Source organism: Cygnus atratus, chromosome 1 (assembly GCF_013377495.2).
Source record: "Cygnus atratus isolate AKBS03 ecotype Queensland, Australia chromosome 1, CAtr_DNAZoo_HiC_assembly, whole genome shotgun sequence".
NCBI lineage: Eukaryota > Metazoa > Chordata > Aves > Anseriformes > Anatidae > Cygnus > Cygnus atratus.
This window is the reverse complement of record NC_066362.1, coordinates 114,398,826-114,419,241: the sequence shown is the minus strand read 5'-3', so window position 1 is coordinate 114,419,241 and position 20,416 is coordinate 114,398,826. Positions and strand designations below refer to the sequence as shown.

The 20,416-nt window shown below is 37.4% G+C and overlaps 1 protein-coding gene across 1 annotated transcript in view; it reads left to right on the top strand.

The window, feature by feature from the left end:
* Window positions 1-20,416, top strand: part of DSCAM (DS cell adhesion molecule) — a 401,851-nt gene that overhangs the window by 232,128 nt on the left and 149,307 nt on the right. Inside the window, 2 exon segments of the mRNA XM_035546056.1 lie at window positions 7,981-8,259; window positions 19,394-19,513. Coding sequence (XP_035401949.1) covers window positions 7,981-8,259; window positions 19,394-19,513 — 399 coding nt within the window.

Here is a 20,416-nt window from a genome sequence, read left to right as displayed (position 1 = left end):
CTCTCCTTCATGTGGGTCTTCACTCTCTGTCAGTGCTGTATCCCACCCCACTATTTTCTTGTTTCGGTCTCACATCCCCAGCTGTTTTCCCAACTACTCTTTAGCTGCCTCCATCACCTGCAATCCCACTGTAAGCCCGATCCTGACTTCTGACTTTCTCCCACTGCTCTTAAATCCAGTTCTGCAATTCCCTTTTTTTGTCCTGGGCACCATTTTGAGTTTCTGCTCTCTCTCTCATTGCTGCTGTCTGCATGCCCAGCAACAGAGACTGGCTTCCAACACTCATCTGGGCCCCAGGTTTCCTCTCTTTCTCTGTGCATTCAGATTACTTTCTTGTCCATGCTTCCTGGGCCTAGTATGGGCAGCTGTACAAGCACTAGAGAGGGAGTTCTGTTTGCCTTGACTTCTGAGGTCTCACCAGACTATACCTGTGCGTGTGGCTGTAACTAACTTAGCCACTGAGGGTAGTTCTAGGATGTGTTCAGAGTCAATGATGGAAGCTCTTAGTTGTTCATTACTGGAAAATCACTTCTGAGGATGTAATAACTGCTGTTTGTCTATTTATACAACTGTTTGTGCTCAGACTACAAAATTTGGGCACCCTTTTGATGACTTTTCATAGGAACAGCAAGAACATCTGTGATAGTGCTGTCACCTGCTGAGGTTGAAAGCCATGGGGCAGGTTGGACTGCTCAAATTCTCATAATGGCTTTTTATTTTTTGCTTTTATGGTAGGATCAAAATATCATCCCTGTTTTTCCACCCTCTTCCCTTATTCTTGGAAGTGGCCAAACAGTTGTAGCTGCAACTTTCCAGCTGAAATGAGTGAGCCTGAGGCAGACACCTGGCCTGGAAAATTACTATCCAAACAAAAGTCAAACAGCAAGCAATTGAAAGTAGTCTTATAATGGGAAGTGTTGGCAAACAAAATAAAAGCTTATATTACCCACCCCATCTGTAACTTTCATATTTGCACTGAAAAACAACCCTTCAATTGGCAAGGTGGTAAAATAATATTAGCAATATCTCGTCTGCAGCATTTTAGTGGATCTGGAAGCATTTTAAAAGCAGGAATGTCATTATCTCCATTTTTTTTTTTTATTATGAAATTTATAGTAACAGTTTTCTCCGCTACAGTAGAAGCTATCAGTATTAAGTGATGATTTTCTTTTCATCAGTCTCATGGGACACACTTCTCATGTAAACAGCCTGCTGCTATTCACACTTCTCAGACAGAAATTAATTGAAAAAGAAGCCCCTGAGAGGAAGGGTGCAGCATCCAAAAAAAAAAAAAAAAGTGGTGTCCAGAAGTGCTGTTTCTGATCTGGTAAAGTTTATATATCCCATTGATTTAGAAGGCTTCTCATTACCTGGTGCTGAAGTGATAGCACTTCACCTGTTGTGAACTGCATAAAATAATTGTACCAGTCTGTTTCTTTTTAGAAAACATGCAAACTGAACAGGGACTGTTCCTGAAAAACTCCATGTTCCAACTGTTTGAATAGATCCTCCTCATCTTTCCTGGGAAGGATTCAGCCTTTTCTAATATACAAAATTATATATTTGTGGCGGTTCAACCCAGCAGGCAGCTAAGCACCACGCAGCCGTTTGCTCCAGCTGCCTCTCCCCCCCCCACCCTCCCCCAGTGGGATGGGGAAGGGAGTTGGGAAAAAATAAAAAAAGTAAAAGATTGCAGGTTGAAATAAAAATAGTTTAATAGGACAGAAAAGGAAGAGAAATAATAATAATAATGATAATAGTAATAATATGTGTGAAGCAAGTGATGTACAATCTTCAGCTGTAGAAGAAGCTGAAAAGTCCTTGAGTTAGTGTAAGCACTGCTCAACAACAATTAAAAAATCAGGATGTTATCTACATTGTTTTCATCCTAAACCCCATACACAGCACCATACCAGCTACTATGAGAAAAATCAACTCTATTCTAGCTGAAACTAGGATAATATTTATATAATACATATTATAATATTATATATGTTATATATATATTATACATATAATTTACATATAATTATATAGAGATTGTTGATGGATTTGCATTGCAGATCAGTTCAGGGAGGGCTATTCTGGACAGTGAGATGGACAGGCATAGTCTGGCAGACAAAGAATGGAAAAACCTTTGAGGGGAGGATCTTTCAAGGGTCCTTTGGACCATGGTGCACGCTGTCGTCAAACAGTTTGCTAATTTATTTATGCTCCTTTCAATCTATAGTGTGGATTACAGCATGTGTGAATTCTGTTTCCTGCATATATATGCAGGACATAACTTCTCATATGTCCTTTTGACTGAAAGTTTCTGATAGTTTGAATGAGAATAAACTTCTGGCTTTGATGTCCTTCAGAAACTTCTTTCACTATAACAGGTCCTGCATTTCTTTCTCTCACTCTCCCATGCAATATTTTTTTGGATCGCTCCAAGCTTGTTCCAACTCCTTCAGGAAGAAATATTCAGATCTCCTGAAGTCACTGGAATTGTCATATGCAGGAATCACAAAAGGTCCGTGTGATGAGAATGGATGTCCAGTTGTGCAAATGATCCTGCAGAAATCCACTTAATAGTCATTTTTAGGTAAAAAATATGAAATGAGTCTTAATACTTGAATAGCAGTTCAAGAAGATCTGTATATTTACACTTGGGTCTTTCAAAAGCTAGCACTCCTCTCTTACAATGCAGCTTTGTTTAGTTTGGGTTTGGAAGAAAGCATGTTCTTGCATTTTTGCATTCAATTATATTTGAAATACTTTTATATATATTTGTTAGAATTGTTCTTAAAATGTTAATGACTGTTTTGTCAAGTTAGTTTGTGCTATTAGCAGTATATGTAAATCCATATAGTAAGTACATAGTAAGTAAGTAGAAAGCATGAGTGTGCATGCACACGATAGAGCAGGTGTGGAATATGCTACCTTAACTTCAAGTCAGTGTATAGTACATAGCAGGAGATGATGGGGAAGGGTGTGTGTGGGGGGTGAAATGGAGGACATCAACACTGACATAATAGAAGGGCAGAAAGCTACAAAATCAGCTGCTTATGTACAGTCATGGAATAGCGATGAAGAGGAAGCTAGTGTGAAACCAGTCAAACTACTTACAGGAATAATTTTCAGAGCAAGAGGTCCTTCTGTTGAAGTCCTTTCTCATCTAAATCTGGAACTTTTGGATCTTGTGATTTAGTTGGGTTCAATTTTCACAGCACTACCTGAGGACAGAGATCACTTTAGATCACGTAGGGGCTAAACAAGGGCAATAGCTCAGGACCAGGTTCCAAAAGCATACAAAAAGTAATGTACCGGGTAAGTGCTTCTGGATGTACAACCTACAAGAGAGGCCTTTTATCACATGGCACTTTAACAATGAAGATAACAGCTTTTCTGTTAATATGCTCTCACAGCTGTTAACTTATCTTTACATCAGGAAAGCTTTCTCTTTAAAAAAACATAAACAAATGCATCCCCTTGGGCAGGGAACTGAGCTTCTCCCCATCCTAGATTTTCAGGGTGGTTTCTATGATAAGGGCATGCTTCCTTACCCTCACAATGGAGGCTGAAAGGAGGTGGTTTGATAGATGGATGAAAACTGACATAGAAGCACTCTTGGCTTCTATGCAACATTTTAATTCCTCTCTTATTTTGGAGGAGCCTGTCACTACCAGTGTTTTATTGCAGGAAGGGGGAGTGGGGGCTGAGGCAGGGAAAGGTGCACCACAGCATTTCCTCAGCCACACTCTGTAGTGGTAAGATTTTGAAAACCATTGAATAATGGGTTAATTCTGGTAACTAATGAGCCTACAAGTATATGGAAATGTTGTGCAACAGCAGAGGCATTATGGAGACTAGTTTGGTTCTTTTCTTTTCAATGCATACAGTTAAAAAGGCCTAATAATATAATGGTGTTCCCCCTTTTCAAGACAGGATCCACTAGCACTCAACAAGAGAGCAGCCCTGATGTGCCCTACTGATAGGCTTAATACATAAAAGAGAGAAGCAGAAGAATGCAGTGCTTCAGTAGCTGTGTGCAATTGCTCAGCTGTCACCCACAAGGGATGGCGGTGCTTAGGAGAAACAAGTGATGGCTGATAAAACTTAAATATGACTAGACTGTGGCTAGAGTCTGTGCAAAGACAAAACAGTTTTGATTCTTGCAATCCCAGTGCATGAAATCTGCATTCACATAGTTGCTTTAGAAGGTTATATAGTTTGGTGGCTATTACTTTGCATCAGCCAATGGACCTGTGTTCTGTATATTCATTGCGAAGGGTACTTCATAGTGTGAGCACAGCTCCTTCAACAGTGTTGTTACAGGAAAATCCATTAGGGAGCACTTTCTAATGATAAACAAGAGAATGACTTTTATCTTACTATTTTACTGCTGCAGGAGAGCAACACTGTTTTCACAAGGCTGCTACAGGAGACAGGGTATCTGCAGGATACTCTGTTTTAGTGAATCAACTCAGCAGATCCTTCCAACATAATTCCCCTGGAACAGAGGGCAAGAAATTAAGGATGTTCCTCTGCTAATGGAGAGCAGCATGGAAGCTCTCCTTTAAAGTAACCTCCCAGAGGTAGAGAAGACCTTGCTAGGTCACAAAAACATAATTTAAATTTTCCTGCATTAGCACTAATGAGTCTGGCCCATGATCTTCTTCTTAAATAGACACTTAATTCAAGCACTCATCAATAAAGTATTCCCAAGTCATTGTACTTCATTGCATGGAGAAGAAATTTTCACTCTTTTGCTTGTTGTGAGTAAAGGAGGAAGCTTCTCTTCCATATACACATGCACACACAACCTTCTCTCTATGTAGTTAATATGTAACATGTTATATATAATAGCACAATTTACTGAACAAAAACAAATACAAGCTCAGAAATATGGTCAAACAGAATCTATACATAGAGTAAGAAAAATACTTCAATGCACTTTAAAGTATTTAAAACACATTTTAAATACATCTACCATATGGGAACTTTTCTCTCAGATTTAAAGTTGTATACCTCCCTCTCTCTCTCTTTTTTTTTTTTTTAAAGTGCTGTTTGTCAATGATAATGCTTTATTTTCCAAAAAATCTCAAAACATGATTGTTAATCAAGCAGAATATTCTCTTCTGTTAGGAGTATATGTTAGCATTTTACTTCAGAAATATATACAAGGCAAACCTTGTATTTCAGAAGTGATTTGCCTGACTTTGTCTGTGTTTTATTCTCTTCCTAAGCTTTTAATAAGTGATATTTGGTGATTTTTGCCTTCTGCAGTCTAGCAGGAAGATAATTTATCTGCTGTGTTAGGACATCAGAAACTCCTTTTACCAGCCCCAACTGATAAATATTGTAGCTGAAAAACATTATTGCAAACGTTGAAGTTATCCTTAGACTATCTACTTTTTTTAAGTACTGATTTTACGTTACTCACTGATTTTCAAAACAAGGTCCTTGTCAGGACTGCAAGATGCTGCAGGTTGAATATACATTATATGTTATGAAGCAGAAATAAATGTTGGTGTCCTCTATATCTTAAAACCCTAAGCAGAGGTAAAATGTACTATCTCTAAATATTTTACCCAATTTCTGAAATGCTCTGCAGGCTGCTGCTTAAATTTTAGAGTTGGTAAATGCAGCCTTGGAAATTATTATTTTGTGAGGAATACTTTATTTTAACGTGACCTAATGATCTTGCTCCTAGTTTTTTTTCATCAGGGAGATGAAGGGTGAGGATGCACTGAATAATCCTTGAGCAATATGTTGTCTGACTCCTGATATATTTTGTCCGTGAAAGACCAGTTCAAATCTATTACATACTCAGCAGAAAATACAGAAGCAATTTACTACTTTGTCCTGAATTTTAGTGTATCTTTTGGTAACGATACATATGAGAAGGATTTGAGCAGAAATGTGCTGGCCAACACAGTCAGTGTAGAGGGCCTGTTTGGCATTTAGCAGATAGCAGCACTCATCAAGGGGAAAGGTTTTATCAAAACCTCCTGACAGTCTCATACTTAAAATTTCTCATTCCCACTTACATTGTAAAATGTGTGTCAAAAATACCGAGAGAAATTTGGTCATTTTCTGTTGATGCACAGGGAAACCAAATCTCAATCATTGTGTAAGGCACACCAAGACAAACAGAAGAGGCAGGCAGACATTTTGTCTCACTGTGTAACACTAGGTCCCAAGAGAAAAAGAAAAAGGTGATGGAAAACCTGTAAGAAGATGTTACACTCTGCATTTGTGTACCTGAGGCCTGATGTCACCTCTCTGTGACAGACGAGCATGGCTGTAACTTCTCATTAAATTGTAACATGTCTAAGCCAAAAGCAGCAGATTTATCATCTTATTTATCTCCCTCTTGCACCGTGATGCTCATGTACACTTGTATAAGCCATTGAATAACGTTTTTGTCCTTCAGGGAGTTTGGTATCACTTCTTTAATAATAATCTTTCTTACTCCTAATGGAAGAGCAGCCACAATGTAATGGTCAGAAGTACCTGTCCCTGTATCCCAGAAGAAGGAGACTGGCAGAGGAGTAAAAGTGCTGCTAAGAAAGTCAATGGGCTGGCATACCTTGCAAATGTTTTGAAGAGCTTTTCTGCTTCTTTTCTACTTCATTTTCAGTGAAAATACAGCTTTAGTTTTGCTAAAGGGAGAAAGGACAAAAGAAACACAAATAGATAAATCCAGCAGCTCCATTTTCTTCTGAAGCTAACTGATATAGAGCAGTATAAATGTTCTGCTGTGGGTGTCCTTTGATCATTCCTGTTAAAGATGTTCAAATGTAGTACAGATTATGTATAAGTAATCTCTCAGGCAAGAACAGGCAAATGCACTCCTATATCTAAGGTACATAACCTCTAAGAGTCTTCTCTTTTGATAAGTGAGTATTTGAGTATTGACTGCAAAGTTGGTTTTATAGTCTTCTTAGGAGTGACTGACAGAAACCCATTTTAGACCAATGCTCTGGTTGTTAGAGTGCTCCCCTGGGACTGGGAGAAGGTTCAAATTTCTTCAGCTGGGTAGGTATTTGATTCCCAATCTGCCTGTTTTGGGGCAAATGTTTCAACCCAAGCTGGGAGAAAGACACCCCTATTACTTCCTGTTTTGTTTACTGAATCCAAACCATTACTTCCTTTGTTTTTATTTACAGTACCTGAGAACAAAATATTTCCTTAAAAGTGAAATTCTTCCCTATAATTCAAAAAAGTGCTTTTGTTTGTGTTTTTGCTTGTGGTTTTTTTTGTTTGTCTTGTTTGTTTTGTGTGTTGGTCTTTTTTTTTTTTTTCCATCCACAGAATAATAAAGCAGAAATAAATTCAAGCAAAATATGCTTAGCAGGAATTAAATGCCAGCTTGAGATTTTGTCTTGTACTGGCCCTCTGTTTAGAAATCATCTTTTACTGAAGTTCTGACCTACAAATACTGTATGTACCTTTCACTGCACAACTCCACACAGTCTTAGTGAAAACTGTGCCTTGAAACAGTTTGAAAAAAAAATCTAAGAAGAGTTATAGAAGCTTACACTCCCTTTCATTATGTCTCAGAGACAAAGCTGGAGCCTCTTCCAGGTTTATTGTATGATCCTAAACAAGGTCCTCACACCAAATCCTGAAAGCTGATTAGATCTTTCTGGACTATCCAGGCAATAACACTGGTGAAAGATCTGGAGAGTCATGAGCTGGAAGTAGAATTTTTTGGAGAGGGGCTGATTACTCTCTCAGGAATCTGCCAGCAGTTTCTGGTGTCTGTAGAAGCTGGGGATTTCAGTGCTTGTCATCTCTGCTTAATGCATCTGGCCAAGAAAAAGAAAACCAATTTCAGAAAGGCATTTGCAAAAGATGTATTTTTTTATGACTATCAAAGATATTGTTATTACATATTCAGCGTCTCACATGCTAAGTATCTGTTCAGTTATGCTATTTTCAGGCATGGGACCATACCTGCAATAGCTCCTCTTTTCTGTTTTGTTTCAGTTCCACCTTTTATTCAGCCTTTTGAGTTCCCAAGGTTCTCCATTGGACAGCGGGTCTTCATTCCCTGTGTGGTGGTCTCCGGAGATCTGCCCATCACCATTACCTGGCAGAAGGATGGCAGGCCCATCCCAGCCAGCCTTGGGGTGACCATTGACAACATCGACTTCACCAGCTCCTTAAGGATCTCTAATCTTTCGCTGATGCACAATGGGAATTACACCTGTATAGCTAGAAATGATGCAGCAGCTGTGGAGCACCAAAGCCAATTAATTGTGAGAGGTAAGTAGATGTAAATAGTTTGAAGGGCACCAATTAAGTGGATTTCATCAGTATTTCATAGTGACATCTGTTTGATAGGAATTATAAAACAGAGGAAAATATGGTAATCCTCTCCTCATAATAGAGAGCACACAGAGCAGTGAAGCGTAGAAACTCATAAGGCTTTTCTATCTAAAAGTAGTGAGTCTTGAAACTAATCGACAACTCTAAATTGTACAGGGCAGATAGGGGGGCCATAGTAATGACATTCTGAAAAATTTTGACGCGCAAACCAACTCATTGGGTTCAAGAGTTTGTAATGGTATCAAATTCCTCTCTGTTATTTTTCTGGTCTGATTATCCCCATTTTTTGATTTACAACAGCCTCTCCTATAACATTACATCAGTAAAAAAGCAAAACATTGATGTTGACTTCATAGGAAAAAGACTCTCCTTTGTTGGTGTGTTGCTGTTCTTTTTCTTATTTGTTTGTTACTCAGTTAGCATGGTCCCTTTGATCATGCTGACTTCATATCATTTTGCCTTGAAATAAATGTTAATATAGAATTTCAGTAAAGAAATATTTTACGTGGAAAAGACATTTTAGAAAGATACCTCACCTCCAATATCTTACACCTTTAAAGTCACACCTTAGCCAAGCTCCCTAGAGACTACACCTTGTGATACACTTTCAGACTTACTGTGCAAAGCTTCAGAATAAACAAATAGATTCTTTTTCTGTCTGAAAGTTTTTCAAAGCACTTTATTTTTTTTTATTTTTTTTTATTTTTTTAAGTAAGGCTATTGCACTCTTCACCATTTCTTTCTTGCTACCAAACTATTGATAGCAAGAGGGCGCATAAAGTAATACTGCAAGTAACCCTGGTTATTTGTGTTGAAGAACACTACATCTTATGAGTTTTACCAAGATAATTCTTACAAGCACTTAGGACTTTTTTTTTGCCATCTTTTCCAGGCCTGTTTTCTCCCTCAGAAATTCATTTGAAGCTTAAAATGTTAAGCAGCTTTTTTTTTTTTTTTTTAAAGTCAAAGCTTCCCATTGTCTGAGTCCCTAATGGACTTAGTTTATACTTACAGAATTTGTATGCTTACTTTTTCTTATGTTATGTTCCCAAAACTCAGCTGCAACTGGGTACATTACTAGTTTTGGTATGAATAATACTTGAACAATTTTTTGTTGTTGTTGTTTTTAGTTTCGCTGCTTTTAACCTTTTAAAAGTATTATTCAGTACAGTTGTCTGTTGGTCTTTCCATCTATCTAGTAATTCTTAAATGAAGTAGTTTAATTAACTACATGCATTTGATTATTCTTTTCCTGTGCTGTTCTGTTGGTTTTTAACCCTAGTTATCATTCAAACAGCACAAGAATTTCCTCACCTCTTTTTCTGGAGAAGGGAAAGTTCACAACCTGCTATCATAACAGACAGTGCACTGGCTATGTCTGCTCTACGTAGAAATGCCCATCTAATAACAGCTGAGATAGTATGTGATATGCAGTAACCATACTCACTGCTTGAAATTGTGCGAAAGAATCATTCTAGCAACTCGGTATGGGTTTCTAATCTAAGATTATTCTACCATAGGTAGGATAGGTTGTAGCACTGAAAACTAGCTCTCTGGAAACACTGTCTGTCCTATTTTCCTTACCAAGAACCACAAGGCTATAACAGCTCAAGAGATCCCATGTTAGGATTTCTGCTCTGCACCCCAGTGATTGGGGCAAGTCCTGCCTTCCCACAACAGCAGCCCTGCTCTCCCTGCCTTGCCTGAAGTGCAACTTTCCTGTCTCCTGTTGTCTTCTTCTGGCGAGCCCTTGCTTGGCCTGACCTCTGCTCCCCAGACACAACTGCCTCTCACTGTCTTGCTCTCCCCCTGCGTTTATCTGGCATTAACTTAGCTTTCCTTCCCTGTCCAAGTAGTGAGTTTTGCTCTCAAACTCCTTTCACATCATTGACACTGATACCTCTGTCCTGCCCACGTGTCACTACCCTAATTGCACCTCTTTTTGTAAGATGACATGGGTTCGGTGCTTGTACCTAAAAGACATCCTATGTGATAGAAGGTAGCTTTTCACTCTGTTTTGCCTAGAGGCTTGGAGGAGCTTTCTGGAGTCCTGGTACTGCCATTTTTTAGGAGGTTATGAGGGCTACTTAATTTTTCCCCTCTTACATATCTTTCTGCCCCAGATAGTGCTCTGTGGCAGCCTCCCTTAAGACCTTCTCTTCTCTCTCTCTCTCTCTCTCTCTCAATTTAAATGGTAATGGCTTAATCACTTTTGCTTATGCATCTGGGATAATAATTCTCACTCAGAGGAGAAGGGGGAAATATAATACAATATCTGACCTGAATTTTCTGCCAAAAGTCTGGACTGATCTCTTTCCCTCATATTGAACTGCTTCTGCTGTCTCATTCCACATAGGTCAGAAGACAGCAATTAGAAGGTTATTTGTGGTCACTACTAGTCTCCATCCAACCTGACCTATAAACATTTTAATAAGTACTTGATTTTTTGCTGTTTTTTCTCCAAGCTTTCCAGTCCATCCTTGTCTGTTTGTTCGTGAGTGCTGTATAACTGAAATATAATATTTTTCTAAATCCACTGTGCAGTTTTTCTCTAAATAAAGGGAGAAGAAATGGGGCTTACATTATTCTTGTTTCTAATCCATGCTGTGTGATGATTTTTCAGCAGTATGGTTTAAACTTCATTGTGTTTTTGTCTTTTTTTTTTTTTTTTTTGTCAGGGGATGTGTTCAGGGAGTATCTTATTTATGTGGTTTTTGATATGCAAGTAGACAATGAATGAGAGAAGAAAGTAGAGAGAAATATGACTGTTCACCACAAAGTTCCAGTCATTGTTTTCTTTTTAGAAGTAGATTTAAAAATGATGAATACTAAACATATTTCAAATATATGTGGGAGCCCATATCATTTTACGGTACGTGGAAAGACTTGGAAGTATCCAAATCCAATCCATTTCTAAGATGAATGGAGAAGCCCAGGCCAACTGCTTGTTGTTACATTTTAACCACTAGTGAATACCCAAACTTTTGCAGAATGCATACAGCCACATAAATTCTTCGGGTTTGTAACCTGAGATTTTTTCCCCTGATATTTTATCTGATAGATCATATGTATGCCCTGTTGTTTAGCATTCATATTTTTCTGTTATTTTTTAAGTCAGCTAAATAGATTTTTTATTTTTCTAAATAGATTCTTCCTACAAATATTTTTCATATGTAAGATGAACGACTGTTTTGCTGGAAGTATAAAATGGCAAAAGATAAACAAGAACCGGTCTCTTAAAATATGTGGACACTGTACGGTGTATCTTCACTGCCATTCCTGTTATTCTGTGCTGAGTAAAAGCAAGCAAACAGTGATGAGAAGTCCTAAAAAATACCTGGCAATCAAGGCTGGATTTTCCCTGCCTTAAATATCAGAGGAGGATGACCAGCTTCTACAGAGCTTCCTCGTAGAGTATCACCTAGTAGATGGAAGATGCCTGCAGAGAGAAATAAAGTGAGGGTAGAAAGTTGTTGAGCAGCTGTACAACCCTGGGTAAGAAGCTTTCAGGGCAATCTTGGATCTCTGTCACAGGTTTCTTAGTGAGGAGCTGGAAATGAAACTTAGCCACATTCTCTGGGCATAGATCTGCCAGTACTTCTCCCCTCCACAACTTACCGTCTGATTTCAGACAAATCTGAAGAGGAGAAAATACCTCCAGTGGATCTGAAAGCCTAAAAACTTAATGAAATTATTAGAAACACCTTTACTAAGTGTATGTATTTACTAAGAGAATGGCAAGCTCGGGTGAGCTCCGCTGCAAACACAAGAAATGCTCCAGCTACCGTCTATACTCAACCATGAGATAAAAATCCACCTAAAATCAGGCTTTAGAAAAATCTCAAATAATTTTCTTCAGACAGGATCTTCTGTGAAGCTATTTTGTTCGCGATTGCAATGGCGGGCGTCCTGTCAATCAGGAGCGCATTTTAGTAAACAAATCATAACCTTTTATTCCCTATTACCTGACCCCTGATCACCTCCCCTGTTTCCTCACTGGTTGAGTACTACAGGTTCACAAGCTACTCGACGCTCCTCTATACCATATATGTACAATTTCTCTTTTTTTCAACCCTTTAATTTCTCCTTTCTTATGTTTTGAGAACTTGTGACCTTTGTTTTACTGTTCTCACACCGCTCATCCTGTTTTTCTCAAGCTTCTACCTTATTTTGGAACAGTGAGGCCTTCTACTGTCCACTTATCTACTTAGCATTTCTCCTTATTATGACTACACAACTACCTTGGAATACAGAAAAGTAATTCTCTACTGCAAAAACACAACTTTGTTTCTCACAATTAGTTGTTATATTTAGGGAATGTCTTGTAAAAGCTCATGAATTAGCCTTTGGGAGAAGTCTACTCTCTTTACTGCATCCAGAGAGTGCAGATAGGCAGCCCAGGTGAGTAAAAACAGAGCTTTCATTCTCATCATCTTGCACCGCACAGGATCCCAACCTGCAAATCTTCTGGAAATTCATTTTTAAAAGTTTGCAAGTTATAAGGGTTTCTCAAAAACTCATAAATCATTATTAATTTGATTATTTTATTTATTGTTGCACTCCTGGTTTGCTAGGCATGCTATTAGCAAAAAGGAAAGAATAGGATTCTGTCATAAAAGGCACTCATAGAAATTAGGAAAATATCTTCCCTGTTAAATACTTACACATCATGCAGAATTAATTAAGGCTTTACTCATTATGCCTGTCTTCTAAAGAGTGATTAAAAATATGTATACAGTTTATCATGTTATTCATTTCTAAAGGGTTTCCTAAAATGAGAATGAAATAATTATAGAAAGAGGTGAAAAATATTTTAATTGATAGCCAAGTAGAAGTTCATAAATGTATTATGATGTATCAGATGCTGCAAGAACAGAGAATTCAATGATAGCAGTGGGTGCATAAATCACGATTTTAAAATTCTTGTTAGTGAACACATCATAAGTTAAAATTGAGATAAGGTCTTTAAATACCTAATAACCCCCCTTAATGCATTTAGTACATTAAGTGTAAATGTGTTTTCATTTTGTGCTTGCCAGGAATATCAAATTTTGTTATATAGTTAAGTACCCAATGAGCAGTCCCTGAGCCTTGAATCTTCTATATAGGAAGTGAGTATCAGCCTGCTTTCTGGTGCTTGGAGGTGGTATGATGCAGCAAATGCAGTCTGATGGAAAAGCAAGGGGGAAAGATTTATGGCTGCAGCTAGTGTCAAAACTCATTTACTTTTTTTGCTGGTGTTTACACTATAGCTCTGAAAATTATTGTTGAATGATTCACTTCCTATCTAATGTTCTCATGAGACAAACCTGATCAACACAAAACCACTAGGCACTGTCTCATTTTGCAAAAGTACATCTTTTTCCTCGAACTGCATAGCAAATGGTTTTACTAAACCAGCTAAATCAACCCCTTAGGTCCAATGACCAAATTTAATAACTGTTCATCTTTGCTAAAGTACAGTGTTTAATGATCTCATTCATTAATACATCAATGGTTGCTTTGGCTGATTAAATTTCTTCCATCATTTTGACAGTATGATCTAAATGTAAAGTACAAATATTCCATGTAAAAATGAAACGTGTTCTAGGCAAATGTCATAGATTATTTCTTAACTTACTCCAGTAGCCCACTGCAGAAGCTCATGTTAAGGGCCTTCAGGATTGCACTTGAGTGTAACATACTCATCGCTGTACTTGGGAGCCAGAAGTACCTCCAGAGATTGGAAGTCCAGGAAGATGTGTGTGAGTTTGCCACCTGGTCTCTGCCATGAAGCACAGTCAGAAAGAATTCTGGGATTTACATAAAGCAAAATTAAATTAGGGAATGTTGACAGGCACCCCTAAATTAATTTATATTACTAGATTGTAAAGTCCAAGTGAGCAGCAAGGACATTGGTAAGCAGTATCTTCTTAAGATACCAACTCATATTTTCTCATCTTATCAGGATTGTTTCACACAAGGAGACAATTTAAACATTTTCCTTCCTTTAAAATGACAATATAACATTCCTGTTATCTTCAACATCCTATTCTGATTTATCTCATTCTTTGTTTTCCCTGTGTAAGATCTTGAGTCTGTTAGTCATAATATTGATGGAAAATACCTTTTTTAGGTCCTTTGAGTTCAGCCATTAAATAGTTTGCATCTGTCAACTTACTGCTCTTACACTAAACAATTCAACAGCTCATTTCTCGTCACAGATCCGTGGGCTGCATTAAATGAGAGAAACTCACAGTTAAAGCAATTTTAAATGCCCTCTTTATGGACTCAGGGGACTGTGCTGCTGAAACAAAGGTGGTAATAAAAGCAGAACTCTTCAGTCATATTTGTGAGCTATTTCAGAATATTTCATTTATAAATGGGCAGGGGAGGCTCACACATTTACGACTAGAGAGGAAGAAAACTAATTGTTTTCTTTTCTGTGTTAACTCTACTTAAACACATTAGACAAATGACCTTGGATAAGTTCTTACTAAGTCTTCTTTAAGGGTTAATGAATTCCTCAAAGATAATGAAATACTAAATGTACCTTTATAATTTAAATCTAAGTATCAAAATCTATTTTAAGTAGTTAACTCCGTCATCTTCCAAAATATGCTAGCACATAGCACTGAAGTTATTCATTTGAAAAAAATTAAGAAAGAGACTACCAATAGGGAAGAAAAATACAAAGAAAAATACTCCTCTGTTTTTTTCTTAATCATTTCTATATGAAGAAAAATCCCGTGGTTTTACCTAGACAGCAATACAGAAATAATCAAAAAGTCATTGAATACGTAATTTTGTTTTGCTGTTGCATCATTTCTGATTTCTACTTGCAATCACAAAACTAAGTGTTAAGGGTTCATGTCCTCAAAATCAAAACAGCAGTTGGCACTTTCCTAAGTAGTCCTAAAGGAAGGCTGTTTGGATTGTCAAGGAAGTTTCACTGAATGCAAACGTTGGTGCTGTTATGAGATGAGGGCATGTTTTTTGCCAAGGTTGAAACCTACTCTGTACTGGCGCTATAAGGAAACAGTCTGATTGTTAATTGTGTGCCTGGTTCTGGAACTTATAAGGCAAAATTCAATTTCCACAGTTACCATTCTGATTATCAAATTCTGCATTGAAAGTAACTATTAGAGTTGATAATACCAAGAATATCAGAGCTAAATCTTATGTTTTTTAAGCGAATGTAAATACACTGGGAATACACCAAAATATAACAAAATTAATACGATGAAAATCCTAGTTCAGAGCTTGTCATCATTCAAGGTGCAACACATCAAGAATGCCTACAGTCCATGAGTTTGTTAAAGACGTGGAAAGATGCATTGCCATAGAAATGATAGAAATGCTCAAAAAACATTTATCCTTGACATCTATCCATTCTTCTCTGTATATGGCAAAAGTGGTTAGACAAATACATTACTGAAAGAGATAATTTTCATGCAAATAGTATTTTAATGGCTGCTTGCCTTTATTCTATAGTACGCAATCTTGCTTAGCTTCTTCAGAGCTTTCTTCATGTGCCTACCCATTTAAGACAATAATGAAATTGTTTCCTGAAAAAAAAAATACGTATTTCTTCCCAGTGTCATCCAGAGGAAACAAGGCAATACAAAGAAAATGTTTTTAAAATAAGAAGGGAATAAACCAAAGATGTTTAAAAAATGCAAGTGAGAATTTAAAAAATATTATACTTGTCACACTTTTCAGCAGTAGAGGAGTCCAGTAATTATCAGTCACCCCACAACATCAGTTGTAATCATTCACCTTTAAGACTGATACAACTAAAGCAAATATTTAGGGATAGAGGAGATGGGTAAAAAGTAGTATCTTTCAGTTTCAGAGGAGGCACAGCTTTTAAAGTCATCTTGTGAAGTAAAACCCTAATAGTTACATTAACAATATATAGATGATACCCATCTTTCTTTTGAATAATCTCAGATGAGTAAACTTGAATTTTAATTTCTGAATACCCGTAAGGCCTTGAATTGACCCATTATCCACTGGCTAAAATTCCACTTCAGTTACTTTCTGCCTGTGGGAATACTGCACACTTCTATTCACTCCTAGGTGATGCAATGATGGGTAACTAGGTCTGCCAAATCAAGAAGGTAATGGATAAGAATACCACAGAATTGTCCTTCATCAGGTCCCCTGGTATTGGATATGAGAATCACACAAGGAAGTGTGTGACTTCTCCTTTTGTGTGAATACCTTTGTGTGAATATTTTCACCTGTAACATTTCTGTAACATTCTGTTTGAGGAGGTTGTGAAAGTAATATTTATCAGCAGATTTAAAAGATGATAGGGCAAAACAAAGGTCTTTAAATGTATAGTGGACAGGTATGGGCCTTCTGGTGTTCCTTAGACAGAAGCTGTGAATACTGAGGGACTGCAAAGGGAATGGGCTACAGAATATTCCTCACATCCCCTCCCCAAATAGCATGTCCTTTGCTAGAGTCAGCATACAGGCCTAGATGCATGTGCCATGTTTATCATAATGTTGTACTTCCATAAACATACAGATGGATTTCTGTGAACATAAGTAGTTTCTCCATACACCTTAAACTACAATATATTTATTTACATAATATCTTTTAATCAGCGGGGTTTTTTCCTCCTTTAATATTTATATTTTATTCTCTTTATGGATAAGCAGCTTGTAATTGATTTTTCATGAGCTGCAAATATAAATTTATTTACAGTTCTCCAGGTGAAACAAGCTGATGCCACTGTGCTGAGTAGTACAAAATCAAACATATTTGTACAACTAATTATACTTTTAGCCTGCTTTGGAAAATAAGTACTTGGAACTCCTTTGTGTTTGGTGATAAAATGAACAGAACAGTGAGAACTGAGCCACTGAAGTGAATGTTTTCTATGAGTTTCTAATGAGAACAGGGTAGGTGATTGCCCAGGGCTGCTGCTGTTGGGGTTTCATGCTTGGTGCTTACCAATCATGAATTAACACAACATATGATTTCTGCTTGTCATGGTGATAGCTGTTCGAAAAGCTGAAATGTTTGACATCAATAAATGAAGCAAAGGTTTCCATTACAGAAGGAGAAGATCTTTCCTAGTACAAGGGTGGCTCTTGCCTCTGTTGCTGTTGATTCCTTCTGTTTCTTGTTGCCATGTTTTTTAAAGTAAGTGGACCTTCTTTGTGCATATTTAGGCAAAAAGCAGCTTTTACTATAGCTCTAGGATTCAACGAGTAAAAAGTCCAGTTAAAGAGATTGTTTCCTCTCTGGAAGAAAGTTTTCATCTTTTAAAAATCACTTGTAGCTCTGAAGGTGGAAAGAAAATTTGAGAGGCGCACTGCATTATGGAGATGCAGGGAGGAAGGCTCAAAACATTTTGAGAAAGGTTCTCTGCACCTGGAGAATGTCTTTAGATACCTCCAAATTTTGGCACTCCTCTGCCATACCCAACATTGACAGATCAAGTTTCTCATTAGGGAAAACTTGGGACTGTCTGGTGTAATAGGATGTGCTATGTGCTTTAATTATGAGAGTGTTTATAATAAAATATTTTTTAAAGTAATTTATTGGTGATTCTGCTGTGTTTCTGCCGTACGCTTTTTTTCTGATGTATAAACAGTACTGTGCTCATGGCCTTTACAAGCAGTTTCAGGGCCCTGAACAAATAGTCACTGTACTGATGATCCCTTTCTACACTGCCTTACACTTCCTCACATTATAGCCCTCTCCCTTACTTCCTTTATTATATCTGGCACCTCTGGGGAGGCAGATGATGGGGCCTGATGGGGATTTGGGAAGATGGGTCAGGCCAAAGCAAGGAGGGATGTCTTGGCTTTCTGTCCTCCTGCACCCAGCTTTCAGACAAACTCAGCCCTGGCTGGACCTGGGAAGCTGTGAAACCATGACCATATGTGTGTCTCCGTGTGAACATGCTGCATTGGCCCTTACACTTAGTTCAAGGAATGAACTATTAGAATTTCTCCTTATTGCATTAGATCTCAGTGTGTTACTATACTCAGTTTGAGACAAAAATATCTCTGTCAGGCTCAGTCACCTGAATACATTTTCTGCGCATTACTCTAAGAAACCATAAAAAGAAGAATTTATGGAATAACAACACAAATAATTTACTTTTTTGGGGGTATTTACATGTTCATCTCTGAACCAAGGAACAGCAGGTCAATGAAAATCTCTGACTTTAACTGGCTTTTTGATACAACCATTAAACACCCTTGTTTTTTAATAACTTTGGTGGTTCTTTGAACATTCTTCACTTTTCAGCTCTTCATTCAAACTTTTGACAAATCTGCAGGTTTTATTGACAAATGACATTTTGTATCTATCCTCTGTGGTAAACTGTAGGTAGGTCTAGCATTGTCACCAGTTGTTTTCTTGCTGAGTGACTGTATTTAGAAAATGTACACCTTTTCCTTGAGATGAGCAGCTTGGTTTTTTATATATGTATAGATATATATGTACTTGACTATGGCTGGAAGACTCACACTGGTTTTACGCTCCCCTAGAATAAGTCTAATAATATGTATACTTTGACATACGTCTATTTCTAGTAAAACTTTTTCTCTTCAACTTCATGCAAACAAAATGTGTTGAACCTTCCTATGGTTGCTCTTGGAAAGACATGTCCTATCAGAATTTATAGTCCAAACACCCTCATTTGAATATGAAATGATCTGATTGATTTTATATATTTAAGGTTATTTAGGATATATATTTTATTTCTTCTTTTTCTAAAACCTACCAGTTCATTGTTATAAAAAAAAAAAAAAAAAGGAAGAAAACTTCAGTTGTTTGACATCTGTCAGACCTCTCCCTTTGTAAACAACCATTTCTTTTCTGACCATGACAGTTAGGTTTATCTGTTAGTCCATTTTGTAATCTCTTCTACGGAGATTTTTATTAACTTATTTTTGTACCCTAACAAGATCACTACTTTTGTATTCCTTGGCCAGAAATGCATAGTTTTTGCACAGTAAGTAAACAATTGCATAAAACTTACTTTACTATGTCACCAGATCATCAAAAAGCTGTTTTTAAATTTTGCATAAATTCTCACTGCATCTTTTGCTTCCTCCTACAGTGCCCCCTAGGTTTGTGGTTCAACCAAGCGACCAAGATGGGATATATGGAAAAGCTGTAATTCTCAACTGCTCTGCAGAGGGTTATCCTGTTCCTACCATTGTCTGGAAGTACTCAAAAGGTAGGATTCCTCCTGTGATCACTGGGGACAAATTAATTCTGATTTAGCAACAGCTTACTTATCACTAAGCTAGTGGTTTAAAGTTCATGTAGTCAAAAGCTAGCAGGGTGCAATAAGGGAAGTATCAGTTATGTTTATACTGTTCTATCATTTCCCAAAGCACATCATACTGAACTGTCACAGATGCAAGACTGACCTAGATGGACTTTTTGGTCTGCCTTAGAGACTTCCTTGAGCTGTGAATGTGCATGTGTTAGCTATGGCCTCAATGGGAGAGCAATGGAGTGGACAGCTGAAAGAAAAGAGATACTGTTTTAATTGAAACAACCTCAGAACAAGGTTCACTGGAAGCATTTGGCTGACTTTTTTTTTTTTCTTCAAAATCCATGATAACATGGCCAATCATATCTTTTTAGCAAAGAAGAAAGGTCAGGTAGCATTAGCATAAGCAGTAATTCAGTATGCGCTTTACATAATGATTTAACATTTTCTTCTCATGTAACAGAGCATTAGAACTGGCCCCACTTGACCCTAAGTAACCATAGGAAATTGACTGCCTTTTAATTAAAATTTGCTGCCTGTTAGATTTCTTCCTTTTGCCCGTTGCCTTCTAGCTGGTTTTAACAAGAAAACAAACTCTCCAAACTCCATATCCAGTGTACATGAGTTAATTCTCTAATGTATATGTACATCAGATGATATACTTACAAGCACAAAATTAGGTGTCGTTGAGAAGAAATACTTATTTCATGCTCCATGTAAATTTTTGTTTCCGTATGATGTAAGTCTAAATTATATTTGAAGAAATATTTTGAGGAAGAGAAATGTTCACATTAAAACCTATTCTTGCTTTTATTCATACATTCCGTGTCATGAAAAGAAGGATGCAGCTCTCCAAATCCC